Source organism: Xyrauchen texanus, chromosome 36 (genome assembly GCF_025860055.1).
Source record: "Xyrauchen texanus isolate HMW12.3.18 chromosome 36, RBS_HiC_50CHRs, whole genome shotgun sequence".
Lineage (NCBI taxonomy): Eukaryota > Metazoa > Chordata > Actinopteri > Cypriniformes > Catostomidae > Xyrauchen > Xyrauchen texanus.
In genome coordinates, this window is record NC_068311.1 from 20,929,298 (window position 1) to 20,945,076 (window position 15,779).

The window sequence follows — 15,779 nt, forward strand, 5'->3', positions numbered from 1 at the left end:
GATTTCTTTTACCAATCATTTTATTCATGTTACATCAAAATAATACTTAATTAAATGCTAAGAAATGGAGAAATCAAATAGTTCTGCATGATAGTAATTATTATAATAATATATACTGTATATTTATAAATATTATAATAACAAGTCACTTACTAATTAACAATACACATACAGGTGAAACTCGAAAAATTTGAATATCGTGCAAAAGTTCATTAATTTCAGTAATTCAACTTAAAAGGTGAAACTAATATATTATATAGACTCATTACAAGCAAAGTAAGATATTTCAAGCCTTTATTTGATATAATTTTTATGATTATGGCTTACAGCTTATGAAAACCCCAAATTCAGAATCTCAGAAAATTAGAATATTGTGAAAAGGTTCAGTATTGTAGGCTCAAAGTGTCACACTCTAATCAGCTAAACACCTGCAAAGCGTTCCTGAGCCTTTAAATGGTCTCTCAGTCTGGTTCAGTTGAATTCACAATCATGGGGAAGACTGCTGACCTGACAGTTGTGCAGAAAACCATCATTGACACCCTCCACAAGGAGGGAAAGCCTCAAAAGGTAATTGCAAAAGAAGTTGGATGTTCTCAAAGTGCTGTATCAAAGCACATTAATAGAAAGTTAAGTGGAAGGGAAAAGTGTGGAAGAAAAAGGTGCACAAGCAACAGGGATGACCGTAGCCTGGAGAGGATTGTCAGGAAAAGGCCATTCAAATGTGTGGGGGAGCTTCACAAGGAGTGGACTGAGGCTGGAGTTAATGCATCAAGAGCCACCACACACAGACGGGTCCTGGACATGGGCTTCAAATGTCAAACGTCTTACCTGGGCTAAAGAAAAAAAGAACTGGTCTGTTGCTCAGTGGTCCAAAGTCCTCTTTTCTGATGAGAGCAAATTTTGCATCTCATTTGGAAACCAAGGTCCCAGAGTCTGGAGGAAGAATGGAGAGGCACACAATCCAAGATGCTTGAAGTCCAGTGTGAAGTTTCCACAGTCTGTGTTGGTTTGGGGAGCCATGTCATCGGCTGGTGTTGGTCCACTGTGCTTTATTAAGTCCAGAGTCAACGCAGCCGTCTACCGGGACATTTTAGAGCACTTCATGCTTCCTTCAGCAGACAAGCTTTATGGAGATGCTGACTTCATTTTCCAGCAGGACTTGGCACCTGCCCACACTGCCAAAAGTACCAAAACCTGGTTCAATGACCATGGTATTACTGTGCTTGATTGGCCAACAAACTCGCCTGACCTGAACCCCATAGAGAATCTATGGGGCATTGCCAAGAGAAAGATGAGAGACATGAGACCAAACAATGCAGAAGAGCTGAAGGCCGCTATTGAAGCATCTTGGTCTTCCATAACACCTCAGCAGTGCCACAGGCTGATAGCATCCATGCCACGCCGCATTGAGGCAGTAATTAATGCAAAAGGGGCCCAAACCAAGTACTGAGTACATATGCATGATTATACTTTTCAGAGGGCCGACATTTCTGTATTTAAAATCCTTTTTTTTATTGATTTCATGTAATATTCTAATTTTTCTGAATTCTGAATTTGGGGTTTTCATAAGCTGTAAGCCATAATCATAAAAATTATATCAAATAAAGGCTTGAAATATCTTACTTTGCTTGTAATGAGTCTATATAATATATTAGTTTCACCTTTTAAGTTGAATTACTCAAATTAATGAACTTTTGCACGATATTCTAATTTTTCGAGTTTCACCTGTAATAATAACTTTTTTAATTATTTTATTTAAAATAGTAAAGGTAAATATGCTGTTATGTGATCTATTAAGAATAGAATAAAGTGTCTGAAACATTCTTTGTTACATAGAAAAATTAAATGGTGTTCTTTTATCATTTTCAGATTGATCTGCCCCTGTACATCTTGTAAAGGTAAACAAACTGTGGTTGTTCACTTTACATAACCCTCAGACAATCACTTCTTATCTAAGTGAGCTGTAATAAGCTCTCAGTATATGGTGATAATTCACTATATTTGTTTGTGATCTGCCATTAAAAAGAAGATGAGGACGCTGCCTGATTCTGATCAACAGACAGAAATATGCTGCCAGATCGTCTGATGTTTTGCCGGTAAAAGTTTGGCTTCTACGCAATAAGGAAGGCGATTATTTATAATCTGACCAAACAGTGTTTGGTTACGCTACACCGCTACTTTCTGGAAAAAGTAGTTCGCTAGCCTCGCTACATGTAGCTGTAGTCCCCAACACTTAGTATATATATATATATATATATATATTTTATAATTTTAAATTCTTGCAGTGTAGTAATACTATTCATAAATATAAAAATGATCAGTATTACAATTATATAATATTGAAAGAGCTAGGTTCCAAACGCAACAGTGTGAATGTAGACTGACACCCTCTCACAACTAAAGGGGAAAAGAAATAGTACATGGACAGTGTGAATGCAAAGAGAACTGGGTTATTCTTCACTCTCTTTACTTACTGGTCTTTTGTTCAATACTTTTAAAAGGCACGTGTTTAATTTCATGAATGCTGCCTCCATTCACCATTGGTCGGTGGTAGACATTTGCATCTGACAGCCTCCACAACACATAAAAGCCTAATTTACATAAGGCTCGTTTGAGATGAGCAAGTTCTGCTCAGAACCATTCAGCGGTGATCAAAAGCAGGTGCGTGCATGCCGTTTAGACATTTTTCTGACTTGCTGTGATGTCATGAAGACATACAGGTATGTCAAAAAATGTCCTGCGAGGTGGCCACAGTTGTAGCAGACAGATGGCGCAGTTGCTTTTTCCGAGCTGCATGAATTGCGAACACGATGGGAAATGACATGCTGACGACTGGCCTAAACAACCGTGATGTTTCGTTCTCTTCTAAAATGTTCGATTTTATATCTCTAATATCATGTTTTTATGTGTATATATCCAACATTCTGACAGTGCAATCTCTGTATGGGATATGTGATTGGTATCATATTTCTGAAATATCTAAAATACGTGTCTTTATAAAAATAAAAATGGATGGAAAGACACGTCTTATGGGGGAATAAAATAACAGTCTTGTTAATCAAATTTATTTTCATTTAAAAGCAACAGAATTTTAATTGCATCCACTTTATTAACAACAAAGCACATTAACATGAATCACACGATATCTGCCTGTGATCTCTCCCCTACAAGAAGTGAGAACTGTCCGACTTCATAGCACTTATTTCACTCCTCCACTGACTGCACCCGCCTACTCTTGTCTACTTTCAAGGCGAGGTGTTTGGCATCTCAAACGAGCCTATTATCTTTCCGTAGCCCACCCAGCAGCAGTGAGCAGTGAGATGTGAGAAGGAGAGAGCAGGTCAGTCAAGAGCAGCGAGCGAATCATAACAGTGGGCATTAACTGTCAAGTCTTAAAGGAGAAGCAGCACCAAAACTAAGTGTTTTTGACAGAGGGTCAGAATGACAGTGGAAAACAATCATGTTTTACAAATATATGACTGTATTTTGTGCAAAAACGTTACAAAAATTTTAGTAAAGGAACATATTAAAATAATAATAAAAAAGGCATATAATGACCCCTTTAAGCTTTCTGACAAGTAAAAGATGAGTTTTAGGGAAGACAGTGGAAAAGCTTAATGTGGAGCACTGGTGTGGGTATACTTTATGTGTTTGTGTTTACCGTGGCAGCAGGTCTGGATGCTGCAGGCGTGGGTAAGTTGGGTATTGTTCTTCGCTGGGGGAGGGTGTGAGAGTTGCTGTGGACTGCAGGCTATAAGTAGTTGCTCTGTTGGTTTCCTCTTCTCTTAATGGCACTGTGGCTGCATCTTCCAGACCCTCGATCAGATACGTCCGCTTAGGCAAAGGAGGACACCACTCTTCATCCTCCTCAGGGCTACAGGGATGTAAACAGAGTAACAAAATCAATGATTTATATTTAGGATGTTAGTTACTTTTAAAGGGATAGTTCACCCAAAATGAAAATGCTACATTCCATTTACTCACACTCATGTTATTCCAAACATGTATAACTTTCTCTCTTCAGTGGAACACAAAAGAAGGTAGAATGTGACCCTCAGTCACCATTCAGTTTTATTGAAAAAAAAATTTTTTCAGGGTAACTATCCCTTTTAAAATCTCACTGAGCTACACTACAAATGCACAAACTGGAATAACATGTTAAAAACAAGACAAGGGTAAAATAAGGAAGAAAACATTCATATCAACCATACAAAAAGAACACCCATCAAAAGACTCTGGACCCCTGATGCGTCTAACACTGATTTCATTTTATGATAAAAGACTGTGGTAGATAAAAAAAGATTGCAGTCCTTTGAGAAAATAAATAACTAAAAAAGAGAATGCTATGTGGTTACAAAAGACAGCATTGTAAAAAAGGCTTATCAAAAACTAGTTTCATCCATGGAGGGTGATGATAAATTGTGCTGAGAAAGGAAGAAAACATTGAGGACAAAGGTTGATATGTGCGGTTCCGCTTGATTATGACCTTTGGCTATTCTTAAAGGCTCATTCTGAGAAGCAGTGTCTGGTGACCTGGCTCTCGGGCCCCCTCTCAAACAGTCAGAAAATCTAGGCTCTAAGCGCTAACATCATTAGGCCCTGTCACTTTGAGCTGAAACATCAAATGAGATTAGATAAGACCTCAATTTAGTCTTTTGGACACATTTTACCCAGTTGCCAAGGTTCGATATTGGGTCAGTTACTTCTAAGTGTGTCGGGAATGACCCAGGAGGGAGAAGTTCCATAAATGTTCCATAAAAGAAAAATTATATCCAGTAGTGTGTGAACTTGCTACAGAAAAACACATTTATAAGCATATCAAATCTAACAAAAAGTGCCATGGTATTACTATGAGTTTGTGGAAAAGTACCATGGTATGACCATCTGATTCCATCACTGTATCTCTTTTTTCCCAAGATAAGGATAATACTTGAAGCACTGCATTGAAACATGCTGGTTTGAACAAGTCCTTTGATATTTCCAATTTAAAAAACTGCAGCAAAAAAAAGGAAACGAGTACTTAGAATTCCATTGCACTGAATGATGTCTTTCTATGTGGTATGGAGAAGGTTCATACCTCTGTTTTTTCTCTTTGTTTTGAAGCTCCTTGTTTTTTGACGGAGGTAAAGACAGCATGTCAGACCATGTAGGTGAGGAAGCTTGCCCCAGATACTTCTGCTTCATCGGTTTGGCTGTAATGCAGGATAAAACAACAGTACAATGTCATTTGGAAACGCTGACTTCAAGTCCATTAGCATTAAATTGCTCCATTAATCCATTTGCTGCAGCACTTTAAGATATGTTGATCCTATCTTTCTACATAATTCTTTAAGGGCTAATCCCTTAACCCTCATGATCGAAATCATTATTGACCCACAGCTGATCTTAAAATTCCTCCTACCACTTCCTCCTTTTGGGTATTGAAGTTTTGCATATTCTGCTCCACTGTGGCTGGACTGAAGGCTCCACTGGTCCAGGTCCTGGTCCAGGCTGTAGAGGTCTGTTTTGGAGAGGATTGGAATGCTGGTGTATGGGTCTGGACCCTGAGAGTACAGACTGCATAGGTCATGCCCATCTGCATCCGATGGGTTGATGGTGCAGTATATAGCGCCTTCATTAGAGGCCGGGCTGTACTTCCCATTCTGGTTCAGATAATTCGATAATCCTGAAGCTGGAAAATGGATTAATGACTATAGGATTTGTGTGAGTGTGACAGTACCAAAACATATCTGAGAGTATGATCTTACTGTTGTAGTATTGATCTGTAGAGTCAAGTCTGCCTGCACAGCAGTTAACAGACTCTTTTCCATTATGAGAGAAGTTGCTGGTGGGCCAGGATTCAGCCAAGTGTGACTCAAGCAAACATGGCCTGTAAAGGAAACTTTAAATTACCTTTGGATAATATTTTTAAAGGGGTCATTGTATTTTCTACTCTGAAAATGCAGAGTGGCCTTTGCTTAACACAGCCAGGAATAGCACCAGGTGTGATGAACGTTTCCAATGATACAGACCTTCCATTCATAAGATCAGACCCATCCCCATGAGAGAGCACAACTAAGGAAGAAAAAGGGAATAATCATAAAAGCTCTTGTGTTCTTTATTTGTTAAAAACACACACTGGTGATTTTGTGCTATTATAGTCCCTGAGTTACCTGCCGGTGTGTAAGAAAAGGAGGTAGTATAATGGCCAAGTTTTTTCCTCCTCCTATGTCTGCAGTAGATCCAGGTGCTGAAGCCCATTAGAACCATCCAGGAGGAAACACCAATCCCAGCAATGAAGGCTGGCTGGCGAACCACCCTTGTTATCTGCTCTGATAGGCTGACACTATCAACCTTCAACACTGGCAAGGAGGACTGATCTATTGGTACTTCTGACAGAAAAATATAGAAGAAGGAAATAAAAAAGTCAATGAAAGAGTATGTGAAAACAGAGCGGAGGAGAGGCAGAGAAGTCTAAATGCTGCTTGTCTTATAAAGGAAATATTTAATCAAAATTTCCCTAAGAATCCATCTTCAACACACAGCATGAAAATTCCCAACATTACATTTTCTTATATTTGACTAAATTCTGATATTAGAATCTGTCAGATAGGATAAATGTCATCCTCACTAGTGTGTTGTACACTTGCTGGAAAATTCAGCTAAAGCTAGTAGCTGCATTTTGGAACATGGTTGCTGCTTTCTAGCTGGTCCAAACTGATCATTAGCTTGTCCAAACTGGTTATCAGCAGGCATAGGCGGTCATTAGATGGTCCAAGCTTGCAATTAGCTGTTCAATGGTGGTTAGTAAGAGGATCAGGTGGTCAATAGCTGGTCCACACTGGTTATTAGCTGGTCTAAACAGGTCATTAGCTGGTCCAGACTGGTCATTATCTGATTATTAAATTTCCAAAGCTGGTTATTAGCTGGTCCAAGCTGGCTGTTAGCTGGACCAAGTTGGCTGTTAGCTAGACCAAGCTGGTCATTAGCTGGACCAAGCTGGTTGTTAGCTGGACCAAGTTGGCTGTTAGCTAGACCAAGCTGGTCATTAGCTGGACCAAGCTGGTTGTTAGCTGGACCAATCTGGTCATAAGCTGCTTATTAGCTGTACCAAGCTGGTTGACCAGATACTATATACCCCAAAAATCTTGCCTACCTTAAGCCAGCTGGAAGTTGGGTTATTGCTGGTCAAAGATAGTCTACCAGATTGGACCAGCTTTGGACCAGCTAGAAATCAGGTATTATGTTCCAAAACAAATCTGCCAGCTAAAGCTGGCTCTTTCAGCAGGGCATGGCAGTACTCACTCAGAAAGATGAACACAGGCATGCTGTGAACGCCCACCCCTGCAGCCGTCACTGCTGCAACCTGCACCCGATACATTGACTCGGGCAGCCCATCAAGCAGCACCCACAGCACATTACCGTCCAGGGTCCTGTTCACCACCTGCTGAGATTCATTTCCCACACACCACACCTGTATGACACACAGACCAAACCTCAGTATTACCATTTTACCTCCTGTGGCCACTGAGATGGTCTCTGCTTGAAGGCGTCACTGTTCTCACCCTGTACTCTAGTATGAGCTCATCCGGTACTAAGAGAGGAGGCTGCCAGGACACTCGCAAGCTTGAACTGTTACTTAACTGCACCACACTGACTCCCTGAGGAGGGCTGCTTAGCACTAAAAGCAGAAAATATGATAAGGAAAATTTAAAAGACATTAACATTACAGTAGAAATAAAAGCATCAGTGAAAGTCTTGCCTTCAACTGGAGTGCGAACCACTTTGATTTCACTCTCTATGCCCTGGAATTCATTGTAATATGGTCTCATTTTGAGCTCGTATTCTGTTCCTTGGCGCAGCTCTGTTAGTACAGCAGTATGCAGGGGACCTGCCTTTATGTCCTGGACCATCCAAGCACCCCCCACAGGCCTGAAATATAACCTGTAACCTTGAATATACCGTGGGTGCCAGTCAAGCTGAAAATAAAAACAACATATTATATAATGAATTAGAGTATCTGCAGACTGTCTAATTTGTATGTTATGGCTGATTACCATCATGATGACCAATATAATAAAACTATATAACTAAAGCTAAATTGTGACATTTCTGTGCCACTAGCATCACCAAACAGAATTGCAAAAATAATGATCGTTTTTAAAAAACAAAGAAACAGTCCTGCCTCAAGAACATGGCATTGGTTATTCCAAAGTTGCTATGCTAAGCTGGTCAGTATGCTTAGTTAAACAAAGCAATATTTTAATAAGGCTACAGAGCATAGTGTTTACATTTTTCAGTGGAATCAACCTACAAATGGCTTACTTAAAGTTGTCTCTGCATATTAAGATGGGATAGGAGAAAGTATATGTCTTCTCTGCAGAGACATCTATAAGTAAGCCATTTGTAGGTTGATTTCACCTAAAAAAAAATGACAACTATGTAATACTATGGCTCTGTGGCACCCTCAAAACATTCCTAGGTTTGTTTGAGCATCCCGACCAGTCCGAAAAAGCAACATTGGTTAGTGCATTTGAAAACTACTTTGTAATAAAACCTGGCATAGGAAAAAAAAAAGATTACACTGTTTGAATACTGATCTACATGTGAATTATATGATGTACTCACAGTCCATGTTATCTGAACACTAGTTGGGCTCAAGACTTCTAGTGTCTGCAGATGCACCTTGACCCCTCCTAAATCCATCTGCATGTGCCCCTGTTCCTTTACCTGCCCCTCTGGGCCATCTGAAAACATACAGTATTTAGACAGTGTCATGCAGATGTGCACAAACCATCTCATACATCACACTGCACCAGAAATTGTGCCACCTTGTGTTCGGACAGGCTCTGAAATGGGGCTGGGGTCACTCAGGCCATAGGAGTTGACCGCTCGGATGATGAACAGGTACACAGTATTGGGGTAGAGCCCGGACACAGTGTGCCTCTCCTGCTTCACAAGGTCAGCTACGGTTTGCCATGTGCTGCCCACTGACTGACTGGAATATGACACAGAAAATGAACACTATTGATGTTATTGGGAATTTACAAAACAGATTTTTCCATCTCTAAAATCTGATTAGGTGGGCAACGTTGCCTTGTGCTGAACTTTTTGGGATTTTACCTTTCCTTTAGGGTGTAATATAGCTGTTTGTGCATATTAAAGGTCTGCAAAGTTACAAAGCACAAAGTTCACGCCAAAGGGATTTACTCTCTCCCACAGAAAACACTGCTCCTGAACTGCCTGAAACGCCTGGTTTACAGTCCAGCCATTACTTCCGTGACATAGCAATGTCACTATGTAACACATTTGCATAATGCCCGCCTAAGGGCTTCTTTGGTTATGGTAAGGAACGTTACATTTCTGACACTCTTAAGCAGTTGACCAATCATGGCATACTGGGCTTTTTAGAAAGGGGAGCTTTAAAGAGACAGGAGCTAAAACAGAGCGATTCAGACAGAGGGTGAAAAGAGGTGCTGCAGCAATGTACAGTATGAGAAAAATAATGTGTTTTTTGAACATTAAAGCATGCAAACCTTTTCTAGTAGACCCAAAAATAAAATTATGAACCAGTAAATGAGTATAATACAGGCTCTTTAAAATATCCGATATGCACACCATTTGAATTCTATATTCATGAATGAAGTTGCAGCCTGCAGTGACACTAAGCACTATAAGCTATAGCATTGTTTATTATCATTATCATTAATAAACTGAATTATTTATGGAACACTGGTATCTTATGTAATGTTGCACTAACAAAAAAAGAATCAAATAGCACCATGGTATAGAGTGCAACAGTGCCTGTCCACTTTTCAGTCGACTCCGTTTCAGAATAATTTTTTCCATTTATATTTCTTCCATGTCAATTTCATAAAAACCTCCATAAAAGAGTTCTAAACCATAAACCAAACCAACCATCCCCGAGGTGAATCACACCTTTACAAACTTTGATTTAGAGCAAAATTGAGATTTGTCCTCTGCCACCTGGATTGAGGTGAGTTACCGCGCCACCACAAGGACCTAATAAGTAGTGGGAATTGGGCATTCCAAATTGGGGAGAAAAAAAATAATAAATAATTGTTTTTTGCCAATGGTACCATGGTAATTTCGTGGTTTTCTTTGCAGTACCTCAGGGTACTGTGCAAATGAGGTGTTAGGCTGTATGTAATGCTCAGTCACCTTTTACTTTCACTTATATAAGTTTACATATATATAAGTTTATGTTGATTGAGGTGCTCCTGCCTAACATCTCCTTTCGTATTCCATGGAAGAAACTCAGTGATAGAAGTTTGGAACAACATGAGGGCGAATAAGTTTCATTTTTGGGTGAATTATTCCTTCTCGCTTCTATTTAAAAACAGCTCAACTGGTATGCTGAATTGGACAGACTGGTCTTTGTTAATGAGAAACAATAAGCACAGAACAGAGCTTGGATCCGGCCAATGCTCAACACGCACCCTGAGCCCATAAGGTTTGGCGAGTCGACTTCTCGGACTGTGCACATGACCGTGACCTCACAACAGAGTGGGCTGCACTATAAATCTAAACGTCTCCTTAACAAGGTGTCAGAGCAGAGCTAAATAATGACTTGGCCTGGACTCTAAGCCTCCCTGCATCAACCTCCCTGCTGCCTCTCGGAGGGACAATAATAGAGCCTTCTGTTCATCTGACCTCCACAGAGCCCAGAGGGACAGGTTCTGCTGAATTCTAACTGCAACCCCAGGGAGCAGCTGAGCCTGGAAGAGAGCAGGGCTTCACTCTCACTTTACCATAAACTTCCATCCACTCTGACACTCTAAATGATGTTCGTAACAAAACCAGCACTATAATGAGAACGGCTGACAATCTCTTCACCCATCAGGCCACTGGAGAGGGTGTACAAACCTTATATTTCTTTTTCATATGCAGCAGTGAAGTATACTTTAAATAAACACAGGAACCGACTGAATGTATTTCTGAACATGAGGTACTGTACAGTGTACATTTTGCATTGATGTGCATTAAATTCCTGAGACCCGGGCATGACTGTTGTGTGCAATTTCCATTTCCCTTTTTGATTTGTAACATGCAAAAAAGAAAGACATTTCCTATGAACAAATAGTTTTACTAAAAATGTATGTCCTTGTATGGGTAAAGCAGTGCTAAATTGTGAAATGTTAAATAATACCAAGCTATAGCAAGTCAGAATTTATTTTTAATCCAATTGTGGAGTGTTGGTTATTAATGTTTTTGAGATATTACAGACATTACAGCTAATCTTCTGTAAAGCTGCTTTGGAACAATATGTACTAAGAAAAGCACAAATAAAAACCTATACAAATCATTTTAATTTTATGTTTTTTTACTTGATTTGACTTTTATGTTACAAAGTTTTTTCTACTTTGGCAACGAAAACTCAATGTTATCTCTTTTCAATGTCAAGCCAGCATCATCCAATCACTGCCATCCATGTAAAAATAAAATTAAACACTATAAATTCTGAATCTATACTGATTACCATTGTCCAATGTCTGCCAAACATGTTGAGTGGTCAAAAAGTTATCTGCAGCCTGAAAATTAACTTTTGGTCAGATTTTAGGAGTGAACGCACTTAGCTGTATAGAATGCTATAGGATGCTCCCTTGCTCCCTATTTAGTGAATGACAACCTCCCATGTGCTGTCTGCCTGCACTGGTCTCAGAACAGTTCAAATTGCACCTTATTTTCATCGTAACTCCACATAAATCCTCTGAAAGTATTTTTTTTTTCAATGTGAAAATGTACAGTAAATATATGATCTCTAATGAAAGACTAGCGTTGTTGTCCACTATAGTGTACATTGTGTTTAACAGTGTGCAATTTTGTGCTATATCGCTCAAATTTCAAAAATGCCATGTCGGATGAAACTAGAGACTCTAATCTTTTGACACAAACAGGTTTCAATGTAAATACTTAATTGGTTTCAAAACTACCAGATGTAGTTTGGTTGGTGTTTCTCCCAAAGACAAACTCTGCTGTGATCAGCACCATGTTGGTTTGTTACATGACTCCATGCGTCAAAATTTTAAGCCTTTACTGACAGCCCAGAGTGTCCTGAACTAAGATTGGTTTAAATTAATTTAAATTATGGGTTACATATAGCAAAGCCAATACAATGCCCACGTATGTGGATACGGGGTCGCAAGAGGCTAATACTGCAGGAATATTCTGTGTTCAATACAAGTTCATTTGTACAAATGCAAGTTAGACACACTGTCGATCTGATACATGTTGTTTATTATTACAGAAAATCAACTTGTCCTTGAGTGTAGAGTAATGCATTACAATAGAAGTCTATGGGGCAAGGCATTGTTATGGAATAAACATTAAAATGCATACTGCTTCAAACGTTTACCGTAGCAACAAGGCCTAAACTTTATATGTGTTAACATCAGACCAGAGTGATAAAATCTAACCCGTGCAAAGTTACAGCAAATATTTCAGCTCATGTCATGACTACGTAAAGCCGACAAACCCTGTAATTTCACCTGATTCAAACAATAATACTGGAAAAGTGATAAACAGCAGAGTGTGTTTGTGAGGAGTGTTTTTGCATCTGTCCAGTTCTCTAACAGTGCCTCTGGCATTCTAGGAACAGCCTGACTTGTTTATACAGCAATGGAAGTATAACTGGCAGTCAGAGTTAATAACACTTTGAGAACACAAAGGTACAAAAGATGGAGATATTCTCGAATTGTAGTTTTATTCCAGATGTGTCTTTATTCTGTATGACTAGAATTTTACATTTTCGAAAGAAATGCGAGTGCTTGCCCATGCAAAGCTCACAGCCACACTGCTGGTGTGTTGTGGGTGGTCACCAGGGCATTGCTAATTTGTTCCTGAGGTGTTCTAAATGGTAGTAAATGCATTGCTATGCAGTTGCTAGGGTGTTCTGAGTGGTTGCCAGGGTATTGCTATGCATTTGCTATGGTGTTCTGAGTGGTAGATAGTATGTTGCTATCCAGTTTTTAGGGTGTCCCAGGTGGTTCCTAGGGCATTGTGAGGGTCTTATGGGTGGTTGCCAGTAAATTGCTTTGAGGTTTCTAAGGTTTTCTGAGTGGATGTTAGTGCATTGCTATGCGGTTGCTAGGTTGTCCTGGGTGGTTGCTAGCACATTACTAGCAATTACTATTGAAACAATAATACCAGAAAAGGATTGAATACAATAAAATCCAACCACAGGAATTATGTCAGTAATGCATTACCAGAAGTTCCTCCACCTAGAATATTAATCGTTCCTCAAAGGGACAAATCACTCAGTCACCATTGCCTTTTATTGTATGGAAAAAGATGCAATGAAAGTGAATGGCAACTGAGGCTATCGGTCATTAACATTCCATGTAAGAAAGAAAGTCATTTGGCTACAGTGTCATGTAAATGGTTATAGAATTATATAAACCTGAAAGCTTCGATGATGTAGGAAGTGACAGCAGCTCCGCCCTCATGCGGGTTGGGCTGCCAAGTGAGAGTGACACTGCTTGAGCTCACATCTGTCACGACGGGCTTCTGAGGAGGACCAGGCAGCTGCAAGGACTGGGAGGCCCTCAGGAGAGAGGACGTTCCAGTTGCTAAACATGAGAAACAAAGTCAAATCCATCTGCAGTACTATTCCCTCAAGGGTGCATACCTGTACCAAGGACGTTTGACTGCACATTGCAATCATCAGTACAACGTTTTTCTTTAAGTGTCACCCTTTTCAAAGTGTCATACAGAGCTCTGTTACAGAAAAGAACGCTTGTACGCTACCTTTCACTGTCACGGTCCCACTCCAACTCATCTCACCAGTGGAACTGGATGCGATACAGGTGTACATTCCTGAGTCTGTCTCCTAGCAACATAGAGGACAAAATCATCTCTCTCTTCATCTGAAAGACGACAAAGATAATTGCGAGCGTGCAATGTCTCTGAAGTACTTCTTCGTGCATTCCCCCTGCTCTCCAAATGAGGTGGATGAATTGCATTGTTTCAGCTGATCAGTCAATCGGGTTTGTTTGAGATAGTTAGAGGCTGTAACTGATGAAACTCCTCTAAAAGTCATATTTGACATTCCAAATGCCTGTTTTGTATTCTACATTCTATTCTAACAGACGTGCAGTCTGTCAAATATCTCATTTAAGATATACAGACCATGTACCACAAATGGCATTCAATCTATCAGAATGTTTTTGAATCATAAGCAAATAAAATCTGTGTATTACATAGCTGTATCTTTCATATGGCTGAAAGACTTCACAATGAATTAATTGCACCCATTATTATTGTAATTTGCACTGGCTGTCTGCATTGTTTTAGCACCTGATTCATTTAAGAAATAATGCAAATCAGGTAATTTTGTCCCAATCTTGCAGGTCATTTTTGAGTGCTAGGTGGTGGATGATGCAGTAAACTAATGCGATTTGGCATACTTTGCCAGGGATGTAAAGCATCACTGCAACACTGTGATCCAAAAACCTGAATTGGCTCTTATAATGTGTGCATAACTATCAGAATATACGGCCGGTTATAATGCTCTTCTCCATAATTTGATCACTATTTGATGAATTACTGCTGCTATGATCAAGACAAAATGTATGCAAACATCTCTATTAAATAAAAGTCTTTTAACTGTGTTCTCTCCATGGGCGCTAAAGATGCAATGTTAATTTCAGTATCCAAAGAAAACAGTGTTGTGAATAAGCTTCAATCTATAATAATAAACCTAATTTACATTGAAAGAAGGCGTGTTTATACTAAAAAGAATAGCAATCATTTTTTATAATTTAAATACTCATAGCACACTGCAAATTAAATGCATTTAGCAGCTGGATAAACTGGATTGTGTGATGTCAGTGAGTAAAATTCAGGTTTATGCACATAAAAACTGCCATTAAAATACACAGTGGTCATATGCTGCATTAATATTTAGGAGAGCTCAAAAGAGTTGTACTGAAAAATTACATAATTTGTTCCTATCTATATTTTCATTTGATAGGCTAGTATTTCTACAATTTAAAATACTATATCATGACATGACATATTTGGCTGGTATTTCTGATGTATTACACCCAGACCTTGAGCTATTTTTTTCTACTGAACCAATTTGATGAATGAAGGCAGTTTGCAAGATCTCCTAATTAAAATCCAAACCAAAGGTAGTTAGTCTTTCTCATGCACAATCAATTAAAACTAATCTTACTCTTTAAATCTTGGAAGGAAACTGCAGATTAGCATCACTACCACTTAATCACAGGAACTTTGTGGAAGTTTGTGAGTGTAATTACATTTAAACTAAACTCACGGCAAAACTCAGAGCTTTTTCAAGCAATCGTTTATGTTGGCTATTGATTTATGAGCATTATACAGCTAAATGTTTTTTTGAATGCATTGATGGAAACTCTGCCTTAAGTCATGTGATGTGAAATGCTCAAGCGAAGACCATTATTTCAGGTGTGCTTGTGGATGTCTCACTCAGTTTGAAATGTTTTCCGAGAGCTCTGTCTAGTGAGCTTTTGCATTTTAGAGCCCTAATCAAAGCAAACAAATCACATCGTTGTTTGAAGCATCTGTCAAATACCTTCAAGGCATTGATGTGTAAAGTGCCATTTTCCATTAGGCTTATGCGGTTGTCATCGGCCAGAACCCTTTGCCCGTCCTTCTCCCACCTGACGCTGGGGAATGGGCTGCCCATCACATGGCACTGAAGCAGGGTGCTGGAGCCTAAAGTGAGCGTCTGGTTGGCTGGGCCCTGTCGGATAATAGGAGGGACGTGATCTGATGGGCCTGGAGGATAAACAGCAGAG

General features: G+C 39.4%; 1 protein-coding gene across 4 annotated transcripts in view; it reads right to left on the reverse strand.

The window, feature by feature from the left end:
• The window catches only part of zgc:77784 (uncharacterized protein LOC402947 homolog), an 89,207-nt gene that overhangs the window by 13,778 nt on the left and 59,650 nt on the right, over window positions 1-15,779 (reverse strand). For 2 of the 4 annotated variants that reach the window (XM_052107282.1, XM_052107279.1), the window contains exons 9-21: window positions 15,554-15,759; window positions 13,747-13,828; window positions 13,400-13,568; window positions 8,811-8,977; window positions 8,608-8,726; window positions 7,545-7,958; window positions 7,285-7,453; window positions 6,153-6,371; window positions 6,012-6,054; window positions 5,748-5,869; window positions 5,402-5,671; window positions 5,078-5,192; window positions 3,662-3,874 (exon numbers count right to left, since the gene is read on the reverse strand). In XM_052107282.1, the coding sequence (XP_051963242.1) occupies window positions 3,662-3,874; window positions 5,078-5,192; window positions 5,402-5,671; window positions 5,748-5,869; window positions 6,012-6,054; window positions 6,153-6,371; window positions 7,285-7,453; window positions 7,545-7,958; window positions 8,608-8,726; window positions 8,811-8,977; window positions 13,400-13,568; window positions 13,747-13,828; window positions 15,554-15,759 (2,308 nt within the window). The remainder of the gene's footprint in view (window positions 1-3,661; window positions 3,875-5,077; window positions 5,193-5,401; window positions 5,672-5,747; window positions 5,870-6,011; window positions 6,055-6,152; window positions 6,372-7,284; window positions 7,454-7,544; window positions 7,959-8,607; window positions 8,727-8,810; window positions 8,978-13,399; window positions 13,569-13,746; window positions 13,829-15,553; window positions 15,760-15,779) is intronic. The other 2 variants (XM_052107281.1, XM_052107280.1) reach the window with 2 other exon arrangements.